Here is a 16,056-nt window from a genome sequence, read left to right as displayed (position 1 = left end):
ACGGACGAAAAAGTCCTTGAGGTTTAATCAGAAATGATCCCTGCGATAATCGAAAAACCGGCGGACCATAACACCCTCTGGTACCATATTTATTCTTAAAAAAGAAAAAGAAAATATTATTACAAGGACTCAGAAAATGTTGGAAAACACTGTATTGGTGCTTAGCAGGGTTGCCAACCTTGGAGAAACAATTTGAGGAGCATCCATAGCAATCTTGAGGAGCATTTCAGAATTTCAAGGAGCAGCTCGGTATTTTATATAAAAATCATTCCAAAAAAAAAAAAAAACTAATTATCACTTATCTAAGTTTGTTTTTGCGCTTTGATAATCTTTTGGAACACTAGCATGATAATAACCATTATTTATTTAAATAAATAAAACAGTTAGAAATCAGGGCCATATACTTTGAGTATGAGCATCTTTAATTTTCCAAACTTACATGTCTGTCATAATAAAACAACAAAATATATTTTAAATGAATTTAATGTTATTTAAATGTTCTTGTGTGTGAAATACAATCTTTGGTAAGACTGGTAAGCATTAAGACTTAATTTGGTAAATGGTGTTGGCTTAAACTAACTCGGATTGAACTGGACCGAGATTGGCCTGGAATGCGGAGCAAAATAACTCGTTTGCGATGTTGCGTAGTTTCGCTATTTTATCGGAGCAACTCCGCAAAATGCGGAGCAGTTGACAACCCTGGTTTTTAGTGAATCGCATGTGCAAGTGAGTTTTTTAAATAGATGAAAGCAAATAAAATCATCAAATGTTTTATAAAATTTGTTTATTTTTTATAAAATGCTTGGCACCGAAGAAAGATTTTCAAGTGAGTTTGCACTTTGCTCATCAGTTACAATAAACATTAACAACAAACATTTTCAAAGCGCTTTTTAAACAATACAAAGCAATTCATACATTTTTCTTACCACTGCAAAAATAAATAACAAAGCTAATACATGTTAAAATATTTCGGTAGGTAAATTTGTATGTAATATAATTGCAAGTATTATCTGTACAAGGAATTTGAACATTAAGTTTTTTACATAATATGTCTGCGGAAGCGGACATATGTATGGCTTTTACCAGCATTACAAAAATATATCATCAATTTTTTTTATATTCATTGAAAAGGATTATAATTTTAAAATTACACCTAACGAACTGTGTAAATTTTACGCAGCAAGCCGCTCAATAACTTAGATTATGAAGCAAACTTCTGCTTAAGAACACTACATTTGTAAATTTAAGTAATAATTTGGTTTCAGTTTTTCATTTGTTGAATTTTAGCTGTTCCAGATTATTTTTCAAAATGCTCAATTTAGGAGAAAAAATTACGTTTCTAGCAGTAAAATAATTTATGGAATCAGATATAGTTTGGGAAATTATGATGGAATAGATAAGAGTTCTTTTATTTAAAAAAAAATCTTTCCATTTTTTAGGAAAATTTGGATTTGACTGAGCAAGCTTCAAATTTTTCCTTTACAAATTTATTTATTTATTTTCGCTTTGTTTGCATGAATCCAAAATACTGTACAATGTTTATAATTGGCAAGTGAATGCGCTAATACTGAATGAAAACTCATCGAACAGAAAGTAATGCAATCTTTTGTTTATTCTTTACCAGCGCGAATGACTTTTTTCGACTTAGCATACATTTTCTTGCTAAGAATGGGTTTTTTACTAGATGTAGGTTGATGTGGCTTCTGAAACTGGTAAAACAAGAAAGCATTTTCACAGTTAAACTCCTCTTTTTCTCTACAGGAACCAGTTTCTTGGTCGAATCCAGTGCCATTGGCACAAAAGACTTTATAATCAAGCATCTTATACTTTCCCATTGGAACACAAATATGGAACATTTCACAGTCGCTTTCTACATCGGCGTATACCCCTCCGGCAACCTTATCTTCACAAGTGAAGCTGGTTTTGCTTGACTTTCGCTCGAAAGCTTCCGAGTCATAATCCTCAGCGGTGGCTGCCTCTCTTTTGCTTCTTGCGTTGACTTGATCTACAGCTGGGATTTCATCTTCGTAATCATATTCGTATTCATATTCATAGTTGTAACTAGAAGTGCTCGTGGAAATGGTGGCTCGTGGAGTAGGCCTGGGGGGAAGGACATTGGATACTGCTCCAATTTGAGAAGGACGCCCACCTAGGACTGGTGGCCGGAATGCCGGTGGCGCTGGTCTGACTGCAACTCTTACAGGAGCTGGAGCAGATGTAGTCGTACGAACAGGAGCTACAGTGGTAGTTGGGGGAGCTTGTTGACCGCGAAATTGATTTCCGCCGATTCGAAAGCGTGTATTTCTTGGTGGTTGTGCCCCAAGATCTCTGGACGGAGGTGGAGGCGGGGTAGTTGTGGTTCTACCTCTAGATGGTTGTCTTACAGGCTGCACGGGTTCTCTTGGTGCTGGCTGAGGCTGCGGAACATAGTTATCAAACTCATTATCAGTTTCATAGATAGGACGTTTATCATTAGCGCTTCCGTGCAAGTTATCGTAAAACTTCAAAGCCAACCTACAATCGACACGTTCATACGGAGTACAAACTCTGGTAGCTTGGCTGAAAATAGTTCCATTAGGACAAACGAAGCTCATTAGAGACAGTTTGTTATGCATTCCTGGTATGCATACATGATAGACTTGGCAATTTGTCTCAGGATCAGCATAGTAGTCTCCTACTTTTTTATCCACACATGAGAAGCTAGTCTTCGGAATCTGATGGACATTGATGCTAGGAGCTTGTCTTTTTGTTCTCTAAAAACAGAAATGAGAGTCAATTGGAATATAAACTAAGAGTATGTAATCACTCATAAATATTTTTTCAGCTGAAAGAAAAGCCGATTGTTTCTCAAGTTTGTGTTTCATATCTCATATTAGAATCAAAACTAAGCATTGAAAATACAACAAAACTTCCATAACGAAAGTAGTCATATCGTTTTGAGTAGGTGGGATTGAAATTTTTAGACCATTCATTACTTTGAATTTTGTTGTGCTGAAAATTTCCGTAAACTCACAAAGTATACGCAGACTTAAATTACTAAAATTATAAAAAAAAAGTACTATTCCTGTTTTTACTTATTTATATATCACATACATAGCGCCCCCACCCCTCCACCCCACCATTTGGACTATGCTTTTAGAACCTTGGAAGCTCGAATATCAATGTCTCTTCATCCCTTTTCACACATCAAGCTCGCTTTGCATGAAATTTTTTGTTGTAGAGCACAGTAAAAGGCTACAGACTTCCAAGAGAACTTCTAAAAGTTTCTCTTCTAGTGAACTTCTGATGCTGAAAGCAGCAGAATTCCTAGAAGGGAACTTCAAAACCTGCAGTTAACTTCTTAAAACTGACATCGATCAACATATCGCACCCGGCTCGGAAAGTGACACCACTCAAAAAAAAAAAAAAAAAAAAAACAGCATTGGGGAAAATCAAGGTTTTACGCAATAGTAATTTTAAGTGATTTAGTCTCAAATATTATAGAACGCGTTAAACCATTACGATGTGATGTTTACTGGCTATTTTTCATGCCTTTATTAATAATGCATACTCAAAATTCAAAATTATTTCCTCTAAATTACGTAATTTTAATGATTTATCATTATTCATTGTATCGTTTTTACGCCACCACGCGCCAGTTATGTAAGCTAACTTTGTGCGAGTTTTGTGGCAAGAAGGAGCATTAAATTTCCATTTTAAATGAACAGTTAGTACGCTTTTCCAAACTTTCGAGTTGTGTCACTTTCCTAGGCGGGTTTCGGTATGTTAGCTAACCTTTTGCGAATGGTCGTCTGCGAACAGCAGCGCAAACATTTTTATCGCTTTGGACAAGTATCTGAGATCTAGATTTCATTTAGAACATGGACGTCAACCTTTAGTCAACTGCAGACGTAGCAGTATATTCTGCGTTCTCAATTGATATTGAATATTGATGACGACGAACTAATTCCAAAGTCCATACTGACACTCGCGCGTCAAATAGGCTAATTCGGGCACCCACATGAAAACATTCCGTATAGCTTGACGTCATAATTCCTTCTTCAAACTATCTGTGTATTGAATTTCGGCAAATGGAGACGGTTTGGAAGAGGAGTTATGACGTCAATCTGAAGCGAAATGAAGGGTTAACACCAGGAAGGTAGCCTGCATGGAACCAAGTTTTCTGCTACTTAGTCTCTACACGAGGGATTGTAGTATAAACAATTATTTTCTGTGGCAACAGGATTACTCTTATCGTTCTACCAAGCAATTTAACTAAGTATATGTGTGACTCTTCTCCAGCAAGATGTAATAAAAACTACCTCTTAGCGTTAAGTCTTAGGATTTCTATTTCGTTGTTGTTTAGTGTGAAAGAAGTGGTAGGCTCTTCCCATTCCGGGGATTGACCTGGATTCTGGTTACGTGAAACTGGTAACTAAACGGATTGCGCAGTTATTCTCAAGTACTAATCACGGAGATGTTTAAGCAGAAGAATAACGGTTCTCATGCTAATGAGATAACAAAGATGTCATGACAGCTTGCCAGCAGCCGCATTTAGTATTTCTTAGTTTCTTCTCTTAGCATGCTACAAGACGCTGAAGAAATTTCAAATCATTTATCACTGCTATCACAGGAAGGGTTGTTTTGAACCAAGTTCTCTTATATTTGTTCACAATAGATATACCGGAGTAAAGAATACCTTTGATTTCCCTTGCGACAATTTTGAACTATATGAATCTTCGATATACACCTTGTGTGATGGGTAGCTCCTGGAGCACTAAAGTATAAAATGAGAAAGTGGTTCGATTAAAAAAATTACAGTAAGCCCCGTAACCTTCTTTAGCATGCAGCATTGACCGTTGGCTTTTTGCTCATTGCATTACTGATTGCACGTCGCTCGGAACACAAGCACAGGGAAGTAACTGGAAGTTCAATTCATGCAAAAGAACACATACACGAGTACAAATGAATTATATGAATAATTGAACAAAATACGAAAAATCGAACTACACTGGTGTGCAAAAATTAAGGACGAGACGGTTTTTCAATATAACTTTGTACAAAAGCTTTCCAAATCAACACATTTAATATCCTAAGATCCCCAATACGTAAGGACATGTGTAATATAAGCAACACTTACTAAAAGAGAAATGAGAGGGATAAAAAGAAGCTTTATTGAAAAAGGAGCGTGGAGCGCAATGCGACTGAAGGCCGAAACATCCCTGTGATGGATGTCCAGCAAGAAACATCCGGTCTTCAGTAGGGGATATGATTTCCCCCGACTGCTAGGCAGGTTTCACAGCGTCTGCCCATGCTGAGAATTAGGGTGTCAATGAGTTGTTGAGGCATTGCTGCCCATTCGTCTTGCTGCGCCAGTCGAAGCTCCCGAATCGTTACTTGTGGTAAGGTACGAGCTGCCAAGCGTCTGCCTAGAAAATCCCATACATGCTCGATGGGATTGAGATCCGGAGATCGTGCCGGCCAATCCATACGTTCAATATCCTCACTCTCTAAGAGCTGTTCGGCAGCTACTGTGCGATGACATGGTGCATTGTCGTCCATGAAAAGGAACTGCGGACCCATAGCGCCGCTAAAAAGACGCACATATGGAAGAAGAATCTCGTTACAATAACGGGTCCCGTTGACTGAACCTGCGTCGCAGATGTGAAGGTCTGTACGACTACCAAGCATTATGCCTCCCCAAACGAGAACACCGCGACCTCCATACCTGTCCCTTTCAATGATGTTCGAGGGATGATTGCGACTTCCCCACTCTCTCCAGATAAGTATGCGATGAGAATCGCTACTTAGACTGAATCTGCTCTCATCTGTAAAGAGTACTCGTCCCCATTCATTGTCTCTCCAATTCCGGTGTTCCCGGCACCACAGAGAACGCCTTCTCTGATGGGCAGGCGTGAGAGGTACACACCGTATAGGGCGTCGTGCAAACAGACCACCACCGTGCAGTTTTCTGGTCACGGTAAAATGCGATATCGGTCGTCCAGTCGCCTGTGTCGTGTGTCTAGCGATTTCTCCCGCTGTCTGCCGCCTGTTTCTTCTGGCCTGTAAGACAATATACCGGTCATCTGCGGGTGTAGTTCCTCGTGGACGACCACTACTGAACCCCCGTATAGCTGTTACTGTAGTTTGAAATTGTCTCCAAAGTCGTGAAACGATGCTGTGAGCAATTCCGAACTCTGCAGCCACACTTGTCACACTGCGGCCTTCCTCCAACTTCCCAATGATTCGACCTCGGGTAAAAGCATCCAGATGTCGTCTAACAGATTGATTATTCGCCATTTCTCGCTGAGACAGCAACTCGGTGTGATTTTAACTGCTATACGGCGTGCAATCTCTTTGCCTGAAATACTGATCTTACACCGACAACATGCTTTACACTACTCAGACCCTCCCCCATTACGTCTGCCTGCATATCTGCGCATGTGCTACCGTACATCACCTTACTTAATCTCCTGATTGGTCTTTCTGTCCGCTCTGCCTCTTCGTTCAGCTGATATGCTAATTTTTCGACTTCGTCCTTAATTTTTGCACACCAGTGTAAATAAAAGAACAAGGAACTGCTTAAAACGTACCTTCTATCTGTTCAACGCGACACGGAGTGGTCGTTACTGGACCAAAACTAACGATTCTACAGCCTTCCTGGATATAAATATCAAACTCAATTAACAAAGGACTAAATTTCTCACTGTACTGTAAACGATTAGATTTTGGTCGCAAAATGCATTTCCTGATTCATTTTCACAGCTGTATTAGCAAACCAGTTTTTAGAAACATTATTATCTCACAGGTTTTAAGATACAAAATAATTTTAAGCAATGAAACAAATCTGGAAGCAGCAATTGAACTTTTAACTAAAGTTTTAACTAAGAACCGTTACCCAGCAAAGATTAAAAACAGTTAAATGCGTAAGGCGTCGGACAGGTAGAAGTTAAGTTTTGAGTAGTTTCTTGTTCCTTTATTCAGTTCGATATTTTGTATTTTGTTCAATTATTTATGTAATTCTGTTGTACTTTGCTCGTGCATGTGCCATTTTGCATGAATTAGATTTTCAGTTATTCGCCTGTGCGTGTTTGCAAAATGTCGGAGACAAATATTGCATTTCTAAGTTCATATCTAGGCTGAGTTATATTCATGAAACATTTCATGAAAATAACTCGGATTTCATAATACCCAAGGGGAGTTGCCCTGATGAAGCCCTTGATCTTTTATAATTATTTTTGGGGTATTTCGAATTTCAACTTTCTTTTATTTCTGTGTTTTTTCTTCTACTAAAATTTTTTTTCCTACTCAAAACCCTTGTTACCACTCAGATTCAATTATTTCTCATTCCGGTACAGGAAATTTTAGGAATTCATTGTTGATATGAAAGATATATACTTAAAATAAAATTCTTTAATAATTAATGTAGTGAGATTACTTACATCTAAATTTTCATCCGATGCCAGTGCAAGAGTGCATATTATCGAACCTATTAGAAATTACAAAATTACTTTAGAATTTAAAAAAAACATAACAAACAAGTAAGATAAATATTTACATTTGTGCTGAAAAGTAAAGTAAGAAATAACAATGTCAAAAAACACAAATTGCAGATTACTAGACACTTGTTTGTCGTTCCTTGTATCGCCGAAAACATGTGTCTGCAGTAATCTGCAATTTGTGCTTTTTGATGTTTTTATAACAAACAAGTGTTTGCAACCATTAAAAATTTCAAACTTTGATTTATAACAATGTAATAAGAAACATCTGTTAGTAAAAATATATGTCTGCTTACTCATCATACGTAACCATGAAACGTGGCATATGTCACCCACGTTAAAAGTCAAGTTTTGCTAAAGATTATTCACAACGTGCTTGCAAAAGTCACACACAAAATACATTTCTAAATCAAACAGTTCTATTTTCTACTACATTCGATGACGTAGAGAGGATTACATTTATTTTCTTCTTTACTAATAAAGAGATGCGAGGAAAGTGAGATAGTTAGGATAACTCACCTTTTTCAAGATGAACAAATTGGAAATTTGTTTTAAAAATTTCATTAAACTAAAGAAAGAATAATGTATTTTACAAAACAATTTAAGTTATTATTTTTCATTTTTTAGTAAATTTTTACCTTAAAAAATGGAAAATTATCACTTTTCCGCATGTACAGGACGAAATGAAAAATGAAATATTTTCTATTCGATCATTAAAAATATTTTTCATTAAATGAATGAATAACTAAGCGAATTAATGAATTAATGAATAAGTAATGAAGCAATAAACGGTATAGAAAAAAAAATATCTTCATGCGAAAAAGTAAATGTGTGAAGAATGCTTCATGCGAAAAGTGAATAAATAGTGAATGAAATGAATAAATAAGAGAATAAATAACTGAAGGGATCTAAATGAACTTAATTAATGAATGAATACTTAAGTGATTTAATGAATGAGCGAATACGTAAGCGAAATGACACATTTTACTTTGCCCCATTTGTTCTTGACAAATTGTAAAAGAGATTTAAAATCAAAACATGTCCAGTATTAACTAAAGTACTGCACTGGATATCAGTAATCTCAGTTAATATTTAAAATTTTAATCACAATTTTATAATGACAAAAATTATCTTTGACAAACCACAAAATATTACAATATGTGCGTCAAATTTTAGAAATGACTTGTTATTACTAGGGATGCACCGATTCACCAGCAATAATCGGTCCCAATTAGCCGATTATCTATAATCTTTTTTTTTTTAAATAGAATTCCATTTTTGTTTGCTCAGAGCTAAAACTTATGCTATGATTTATATAGCACAAACAATAAATAAATAAAATTTTCTGCAGCAACAGGTAACATGTCATTTTAATTAAATTATAATAATGTATGAAATTTTAAAAGATTTAACCATTTAGTTTTTAAATATTTATCAAACTGATGTTTTTTTAAGGAGGGGGTTATGAGACGATTATTTATATGGGTGATTCTCCAAAATCCTAACACTATTATGTCCCAGTCGCCTAACACAAAAATTGTTTAACCCAGAAAGTATTTTCCTTTTTTAATAGTCAGAAATAACTTATCTGATGTTATTCTACCCTTATTAAAACAATAACTCATTTAGTTTTTTCTGCAAAAATTTTTGAATAACCAGAAAGTCACACTTTTGGGGCGTGTCACCATCTTTTTTTTTCAAATGGACTGAAATTATTTAAAAATTTTATATCAACATTCCACAAATTCAATTTCTAATACAAATTTAAGCATACTTCAAGGCGTAAAGAATCATTCTTTAAATAAATTTAATTATTTAAATCATCAAAGTACATCGTTTTAAACTTTGTCCCCAGGTTTTCATGTCATTCTCCTGTCCTAGGAATGAGTTCAATTATTATAGATTTTAAAAAATGAAGTTTTAATCTGTTGTGCTATAAAACTTTATTATCACCATTTTGTTGGATTCCTTGAATATTTTGTAAATATGATCTGTCTACTGTTCTCATTAACATTTTGAAATTCAAGAATAGGGTATGAAACATTTTCGCTGTCATTCTCCTGGACAATATTTCTGTTTTAAATAAGTGAAAAATTTCAACTCTAATCATAGTGTGTGGTTGAATCAAGAGGTTAGAATAGAAAAATAACATTTTTTACCTTAAATATAATCCTGGGCCTACGTAACAGGCAAATTGTATGGAAATTGTTATACTCCTGTCCTAAAAGAGTGTCATACTCCTGTCCTAAACAAATCACTCTCTTAGCATTATTTCTCACGTATCCCGTAGAATAGAAGGATTTATTTAAAATACATTCGTTGGAAAATAAGATTGATTGAAAAAACGAAAGTTAAATTTGGCAAACGATAAATAAAAATATATATCAGAGGAATAATTTTATTTATTTATTTATTTATTTATTTATTTTATTTATTTATTTCTTGTTGTTGTTCAGACGAAGCGTTCCAAAGGAGATTTGCTGGTTAGACATTTGTTTATCTAAATGTTGCTCGAGCAGGTAAGTGAAGCTGCTATAAATTTCGTAATTGTTTTAAATTAAAAGTAAAATATATGTTATTAATATTGCTGATTCCCTTTCTATTTTTTTATGTTTGTATTTCCTGAACTATAAAACAATTCGCAGGTAATGAGAAGGTAACTTTTCTTTTTGTAAATTTTATCATACTGTGTGTGGCTAACTTGTTAATGTAGCAATCGATTTTTTTCTCGTTGAAATGAATGTCTTGTGTAAACTATTCAAAGTGAATAATATGGAGAACTTCAGTTATTTCTTTATTAATATAGTTACATTTTAGATAACCCATGGAGAAATTCATTTTTTAGCTCTCCTGGTGCTGCTTGTCAGTCTCTTGCTGTATGAAAATTTGACCCTCTCTTTTGAGGGTATAACATAGTTAAAGTAAGTTCGCTCTATTTTTCTCTTAATAAGTTTCTAACAAAGAGGAAGCATTATTTTTTTCAGATTATTTTCAGCATTTTAATTTTTTTTTTAAATGCGATTGGAAAATATCAGGCTTTTGAAGAATTACCCATATGTGTGTCTGTCAGTTTCACCTCTCCCCAAAACGCGTGAGGGAATAATCCGATTCAAACATTGTTGTTGTTATTCAGCGACTGTGTTCACTGTATTAAATTAAAGTATGCATTTCATACTTTTCTTTCCTAACGACTGTCTTTTTTATCCTATTAAAAATAAGTTTTATTAAATATCTTTTGATTCACGCAATTTTAATTTGTATATTTTGTATTGATCTGCGCATCTATCATATATACGATGCTGGACGTATCTCATGTATCAATAATTTTCAACACACTTTACCTTTAGTATTATGTTTCAAGATTTCCTTATAGTTTCTGTAAAGATAAAAGGCCAGCATTAAATGGCTACTAATAGTAAAAAAGTCAATACTAAACTAAAAGTGTCTATAGACAACGGTCTACTAATAAAATATTTGAATTTTTATATCCAGTGAACAACATAATGTACTTTTATCATCACTAGTAAGAAAATGGGTAACACAATTTGAACAAAATTTTTAGTAATAATTTTTAGAAACATTTTGAAAATGAAGAAAAAAAAATCATTGCTCACACAAACAAACAAACGATCAACTAATTCTCAGAAATTGAAATTGTAATTAAAAAAAAGAGTTGATTCAGAGATTAATAAAAGTCACTATTATTGTAGTTAATCGGCAGTCGATTAATCGGCATCGGCCAATTATCGTTTGCCTATTAACCGGTAATTGGCCAGTCTGCTTATCGGCTATCCCTAATTATTTTGATTTTTTTAAATTATTTATTTTTGACTAGAATCAACTTTATACTTAAGAACATAGTTAAAATATTGCTAGATGGGTGGCGCTGTTATCTGTGAAAATATTTTAATACTTAAATTTACCGCACATTCATTTTCATCAAATTTATTCCTTTAAAAACAATTCGGGGAAATTTTGACGTTGAGTTCTCAATACATTTAAAATAGTGGGATTGGATGAACGGCAATACATTTATCTCCAAGATAGTTTCTCTGAAAACATTTAACTTCCGTTGAAATCACGAAAATTTCTCTAAAATAATGTACATTCAGATTTATCCGAGCTTATTTCTGCAAACAAACGTTAGTTCTTGAAATTAAAAATCTTCTTTAAAATCTAACTGCAGCACACTAAATACCATACAAATAATTTCATTCTATAACAACTTATACTTAACCTTCTGCGTCAACTAGCTAATTATAATATACTTCTTATTTCTTGCGCATGACTCCTTTAAATTGAAGTATATGTAATTTCATTACAGTCATTCACACATTAAAATTGTTATTTATATAGAAACTATCAATTATAACAAACACGATATAGCTCTGTACTAAACTTGTAAAAAATGGAATACTTAGTACTTAGTAAACGTTTTGTTGTCACTTTTCCCTTGTAAAAATCCTTTACGAATATTTCCCATTTCTACTTGATTTTGTAGTTTCCGATGCACCCGAAAAATATAAGAAAATAATCGTAACTGTTATTAACTTATGCGCCGCAATTAATTACAGCTATCGCTCCACACTTCGGAAATTGATCGCACTATCAACTAAAATTCTTGCAGCAGTAAAACAATGTGATGTCTCTCCAGATGAAAATGAAGATTGTAACATACAATATGACTGGCATACAATATGAGTAACATACAATAGCAGACTATAGCTAGTACATTACATGAAATACACCGCCAGCTCAGTCATTCCATCCGCGGACTGCCGTTTCGTGCTTATTAGCACTCATCAGCCCGGAATAGGAAGTGCCTGAGCTGGAGTTGGAAAATCTCTTAAGGAAGCCAAGAGTGCCAAACAAACTGGTAGCTAATATAGACTCAGCACTGACCAGACGAGTGACAGAAGCAATGATTCAGTTCAACTCGAAGATTGCAGGCAAGGTATGGTATTTTCAGTAAGCTGCATGTCATTCTGCGTTAGCTTACTGCTGTAACTTACTGAAAATATAACTAGCGTATTCGACAAATTTCTTAGTTAAAGTTTTTTTTAGTATAAATGACAGTTTAATTACAGTTGAATTTACAGAAACTAAAAATATCGTTGCTAAAATTAAGCAATGATGTATAAAAAGATAAGATTAATGATGTGGTAAATAATGCAGCGAGAAAGATCTCCAACTGGTACAAAAGATCAAAGAACACTAAAAAACAGTTCAAAGTTCTTTCCAGTTGATTCAAGAAGTGATGCAATGTTTCATCGCTTATCTGAACTTTTATTTATTTATTTATTTTATTTTATTTAACTTGATTAAATCAGAAAAATTATGCATTATTAACTACTAGGATGTCCACCACCCCAGTTCGACGCGGCGGCTAGCTACCAACTTTTTGACATTAAACCTGCAATGGAAAAAGTATATTATCTACTATAAAAAGTGACAATAATATACACTGATCATATTTGGAGGTTAAATATCAGATCTTACCGAAGATTTTAAAGTTTCCCTTCATAGTAAAATTGGAGAACCTTCGATAAAGTCTGCTCAATTTAGGGTTTAAGAAAGAAATTTATTGCGCTGTAAGCCGTATTATGCTAGTGACATTCGAAAGGAAGTGATGTTCTTAATTAATCGTACAATTTAAAATAACAAATTTGATGGTCCAAAATGTCGCTATACGCAACAGAACTCTTTTCTGTGTTTTATGGGCTAAGTAAATAAAAATTTAAAAAAACATGGAATTTTTACAAGTTCTCAAATGTGAACCTATAGATTGTTAGAATTGAGTTTTTTCGAAACAAATAGAATCGAACATTTTGTTAAGTTACTAAAAAGATTTTTAAAATAAAAAAATTACAAAAAATAGGAAACGCAGTCGAACAATTAATAATTTCTGTAACCAAAGAAGTACAGGGCAGGTCCTAATCTTTTTCAATCCATATATTCATAAAGTGTTTTTCAAACTAACGTTTAAGCAAATCGATTTTTTCGTAAAATCATTGTTGAAAAAGATACTTTATATTAACCATTTTTATTAAGTAAGTTTAATAAATTTTAAATGTAATGCAAAATATCTTTTAATATTTAATTATCTTACTAAAAATAAATGATGGATGAGGGAAACAATATTGTTGAATAAAAATTAATTTTGCACAAAAGTAGGAAAAAATCACATTTAAGTGCAATTAATTTGTGTGTTCTCGAAGTATTTATGAAAATTGTATATGTATTTATGAAGTATTTATGAAATCTATCTGAGATTTCAGTAATCTACGTATGATAATCAATTAATTCAAAATAAGGCAAAAAAGAATATATTCATGTCATTATAGATATTTGCTCTCCTTTGCGGAAAGAATTACTGCAGCAAAATATAAATCTGTAATTATTCTGTCTCCATCATTTATTGCTAACGAATTTAGTTCAAGGAAAACAACTCTTTCGTTCTTCGAAGCATTGTTTTCTGAGCATAAATAGTTTGAAGTTACTAAAGGTCATTAATGCTGTGTACGAAGTAAGAAAAAATGATGCAGCGTTGTTATTTCATTGAAAACAATAACAAGAAGGGTTAGATACAAGTAATTTTACTTTTAATATGATAATCAAAAATTTAAGAGAAGATTTTCATGAAAACAGGTTTCCGAAAATTTATTTACAAATGAAGCTTATATCTGCAAAAGTAGATATATCCGTAAGACATTTTTCGGGGGAAAACTCACATATCTGTCGCTGCAAAAAGATATGGGTTACAATAACTTTCAATGTTTTTGTTTAACTCATTCAAGGGAACCTTTTGAAACTCTGACTGTCTCACTTAGTTGACTTATCTAAGTATTGCAATGAAAAAACTGGGGAAAAAACGCGTTTGAGGGAAAATTGGAACTTAAGATACCTACTTTTGCAGCTACATGCTTCTGACATCTTAAAACAAAAATTTTATAATTTACTTACTTATCAAGAATGGTAATATCCTATGTTTAAGCATTTTCGGCAATCAATTTGTACTTTTATTGGAATTTCAAGCTCCTGGGAGAAAACTAAGAAAGAAAAGAAAAAAAAAAGTATTAAAAAAAAAAGCTGCATTGCGCAAAATAAACAACAATAAATGCAATAACTGTACAAACGAAAAAAAAAAACATTTACAGTCCGATGACACAGAAGCGTAATCACTTACGCAAAAATTATTGAACTGCCAGCATGGACATCTCTTAAAACAAAACCTTCTTAATCTGCTGTATTACAAAATAAAATAAGGTATTCGTATTTATTTAGGAAAGCTCTCCGAAACGGAAAGCAGTTGCGCAAAACCCCGTGAAAATATCTTTTATAGTAGAACATTTGAAGCGATAAGAAATTATAACACGAAAAATTCATGTGTTTCGAATACCAAACACTAGCTGAGTTATTTTGGGTTGTCTTAAGCCACGTCCCACATAGTGCATAATACCCTCATAAGAAATTTACCAGTAGGAAGAAAGATTCCTCTTTGGAATCATGAGAAGAAAGGGAAACACGTGGAATCATGAGAAGAAAGTGAGACGTGAATTTTCACGATTACTATTTCAGTCTTTATGTATGTTTGTGAAACAATGAATAAAACCATGCTTCCGCTGGATTTGATCATTGGTATGAATGGCACGCACCACTGAAGCATCACGAAGCCGCCACCGGCTATTCAAATGTTCAAGAAATGCATTTTTTCATTCACGTTTTTGTTGTATCACAAGTTTGGGAAACTGTAAACAAACAAATACGCATTTCACATGCTGTGTCCTTAACATTATTGTACGCAAGGTTGCTTTTCATACTGTACCAAAGATGCTCTGAAGATTTTAATTAGTCTTTTTTGTTTATTGTTCTGTTACTGAAAAGACACCCGCTGCTTTTTGCTGAATGGCGTTTCGTGTAGAGCATACTTATTTACAGTAACAAAACAACACTTTTGTGGAAATGGATGTCGTGGCTCTGAAACAGAATTAGAAGGTAGGATTTCACCATGAGCATCTCGTACAAACAAAAATGTATGGACCCAGAGAGAGCTAGTAATGTAAGAATGGAGTATTACTTGCGAAAAATGGAAAAGTGCCCAAATAATATTTTTTATGCAATAATAGTATTGTTCTGATAAAATACAGTTGTAAGATTTATCTCATTCATATTTTGTTATGATTAATAAATTATTTGTTATTAAGTATGTAATTTGAAAAATGAAAATAGGTGAAAAATACAATAGCTAAGAAAATGTGGTACAGAGCAATTGATGCACAAATTCTTTAGTAAATATTAATTTTGCATGACTGCAATCATCTTTGCACACACTTAGAAGTGTATACACATAAAAGGAACACTTCAATCTTTAGTACATCTTCCAAGAGCAGCGAGTAGAATTTTACATCGGTCTCTCACTGAAAATATCGACTCCTGAATGTACTTCTAACGAAGAGCTACAAAACGAAATTATCTCTCAGTGTATTCCTCAGATACGATCCCGCTAGAAGTCTTTATCGAAATTTTGAGTTCATGCTCGTGGATTAATGAACTAAAATACAAAATGTTATATATTATA

The 16,056-nt window shown here is 33.6% G+C and overlaps 1 protein-coding gene across 1 annotated transcript in view; it reads right to left on the bottom strand.

Moving 5' to 3' along the window:
• Positions 1–784: 784 nt before the first annotated feature.
• The window catches only part of LOC129218118 (uncharacterized), a 37,032-nt gene continuing 21,760 nt past the window's right edge, over positions 785–16,056 (bottom strand). Inside the window, exons 2-4 of the mRNA XM_054852323.1 lie at positions 14,442–14,527; positions 7,422–7,468; positions 785–2,753 (exon numbers count right to left, since the gene is read on the bottom strand). Coding sequence (XP_054708298.1) covers positions 1,611–2,753; positions 7,422–7,468; positions 14,442–14,475 — 1,224 coding nt within the window. The 5' untranslated portion in view covers positions 14,476–14,527 and the 3' untranslated portion in view covers positions 785–1,610. The remainder of the gene's footprint in view (positions 2,754–7,421; positions 7,469–14,441; positions 14,528–16,056) is intronic.

Source organism: Uloborus diversus, chromosome 3 (assembly GCF_026930045.1).
Source record: "Uloborus diversus isolate 005 chromosome 3, Udiv.v.3.1, whole genome shotgun sequence".
NCBI classification, from domain to species: domain Eukaryota; kingdom Metazoa; phylum Arthropoda; class Arachnida; order Araneae; family Uloboridae; genus Uloborus; species Uloborus diversus.
Note: the sequence above shows the minus strand (reverse complement) of the source record. Positions and strands in the feature narration are given on the sequence as shown.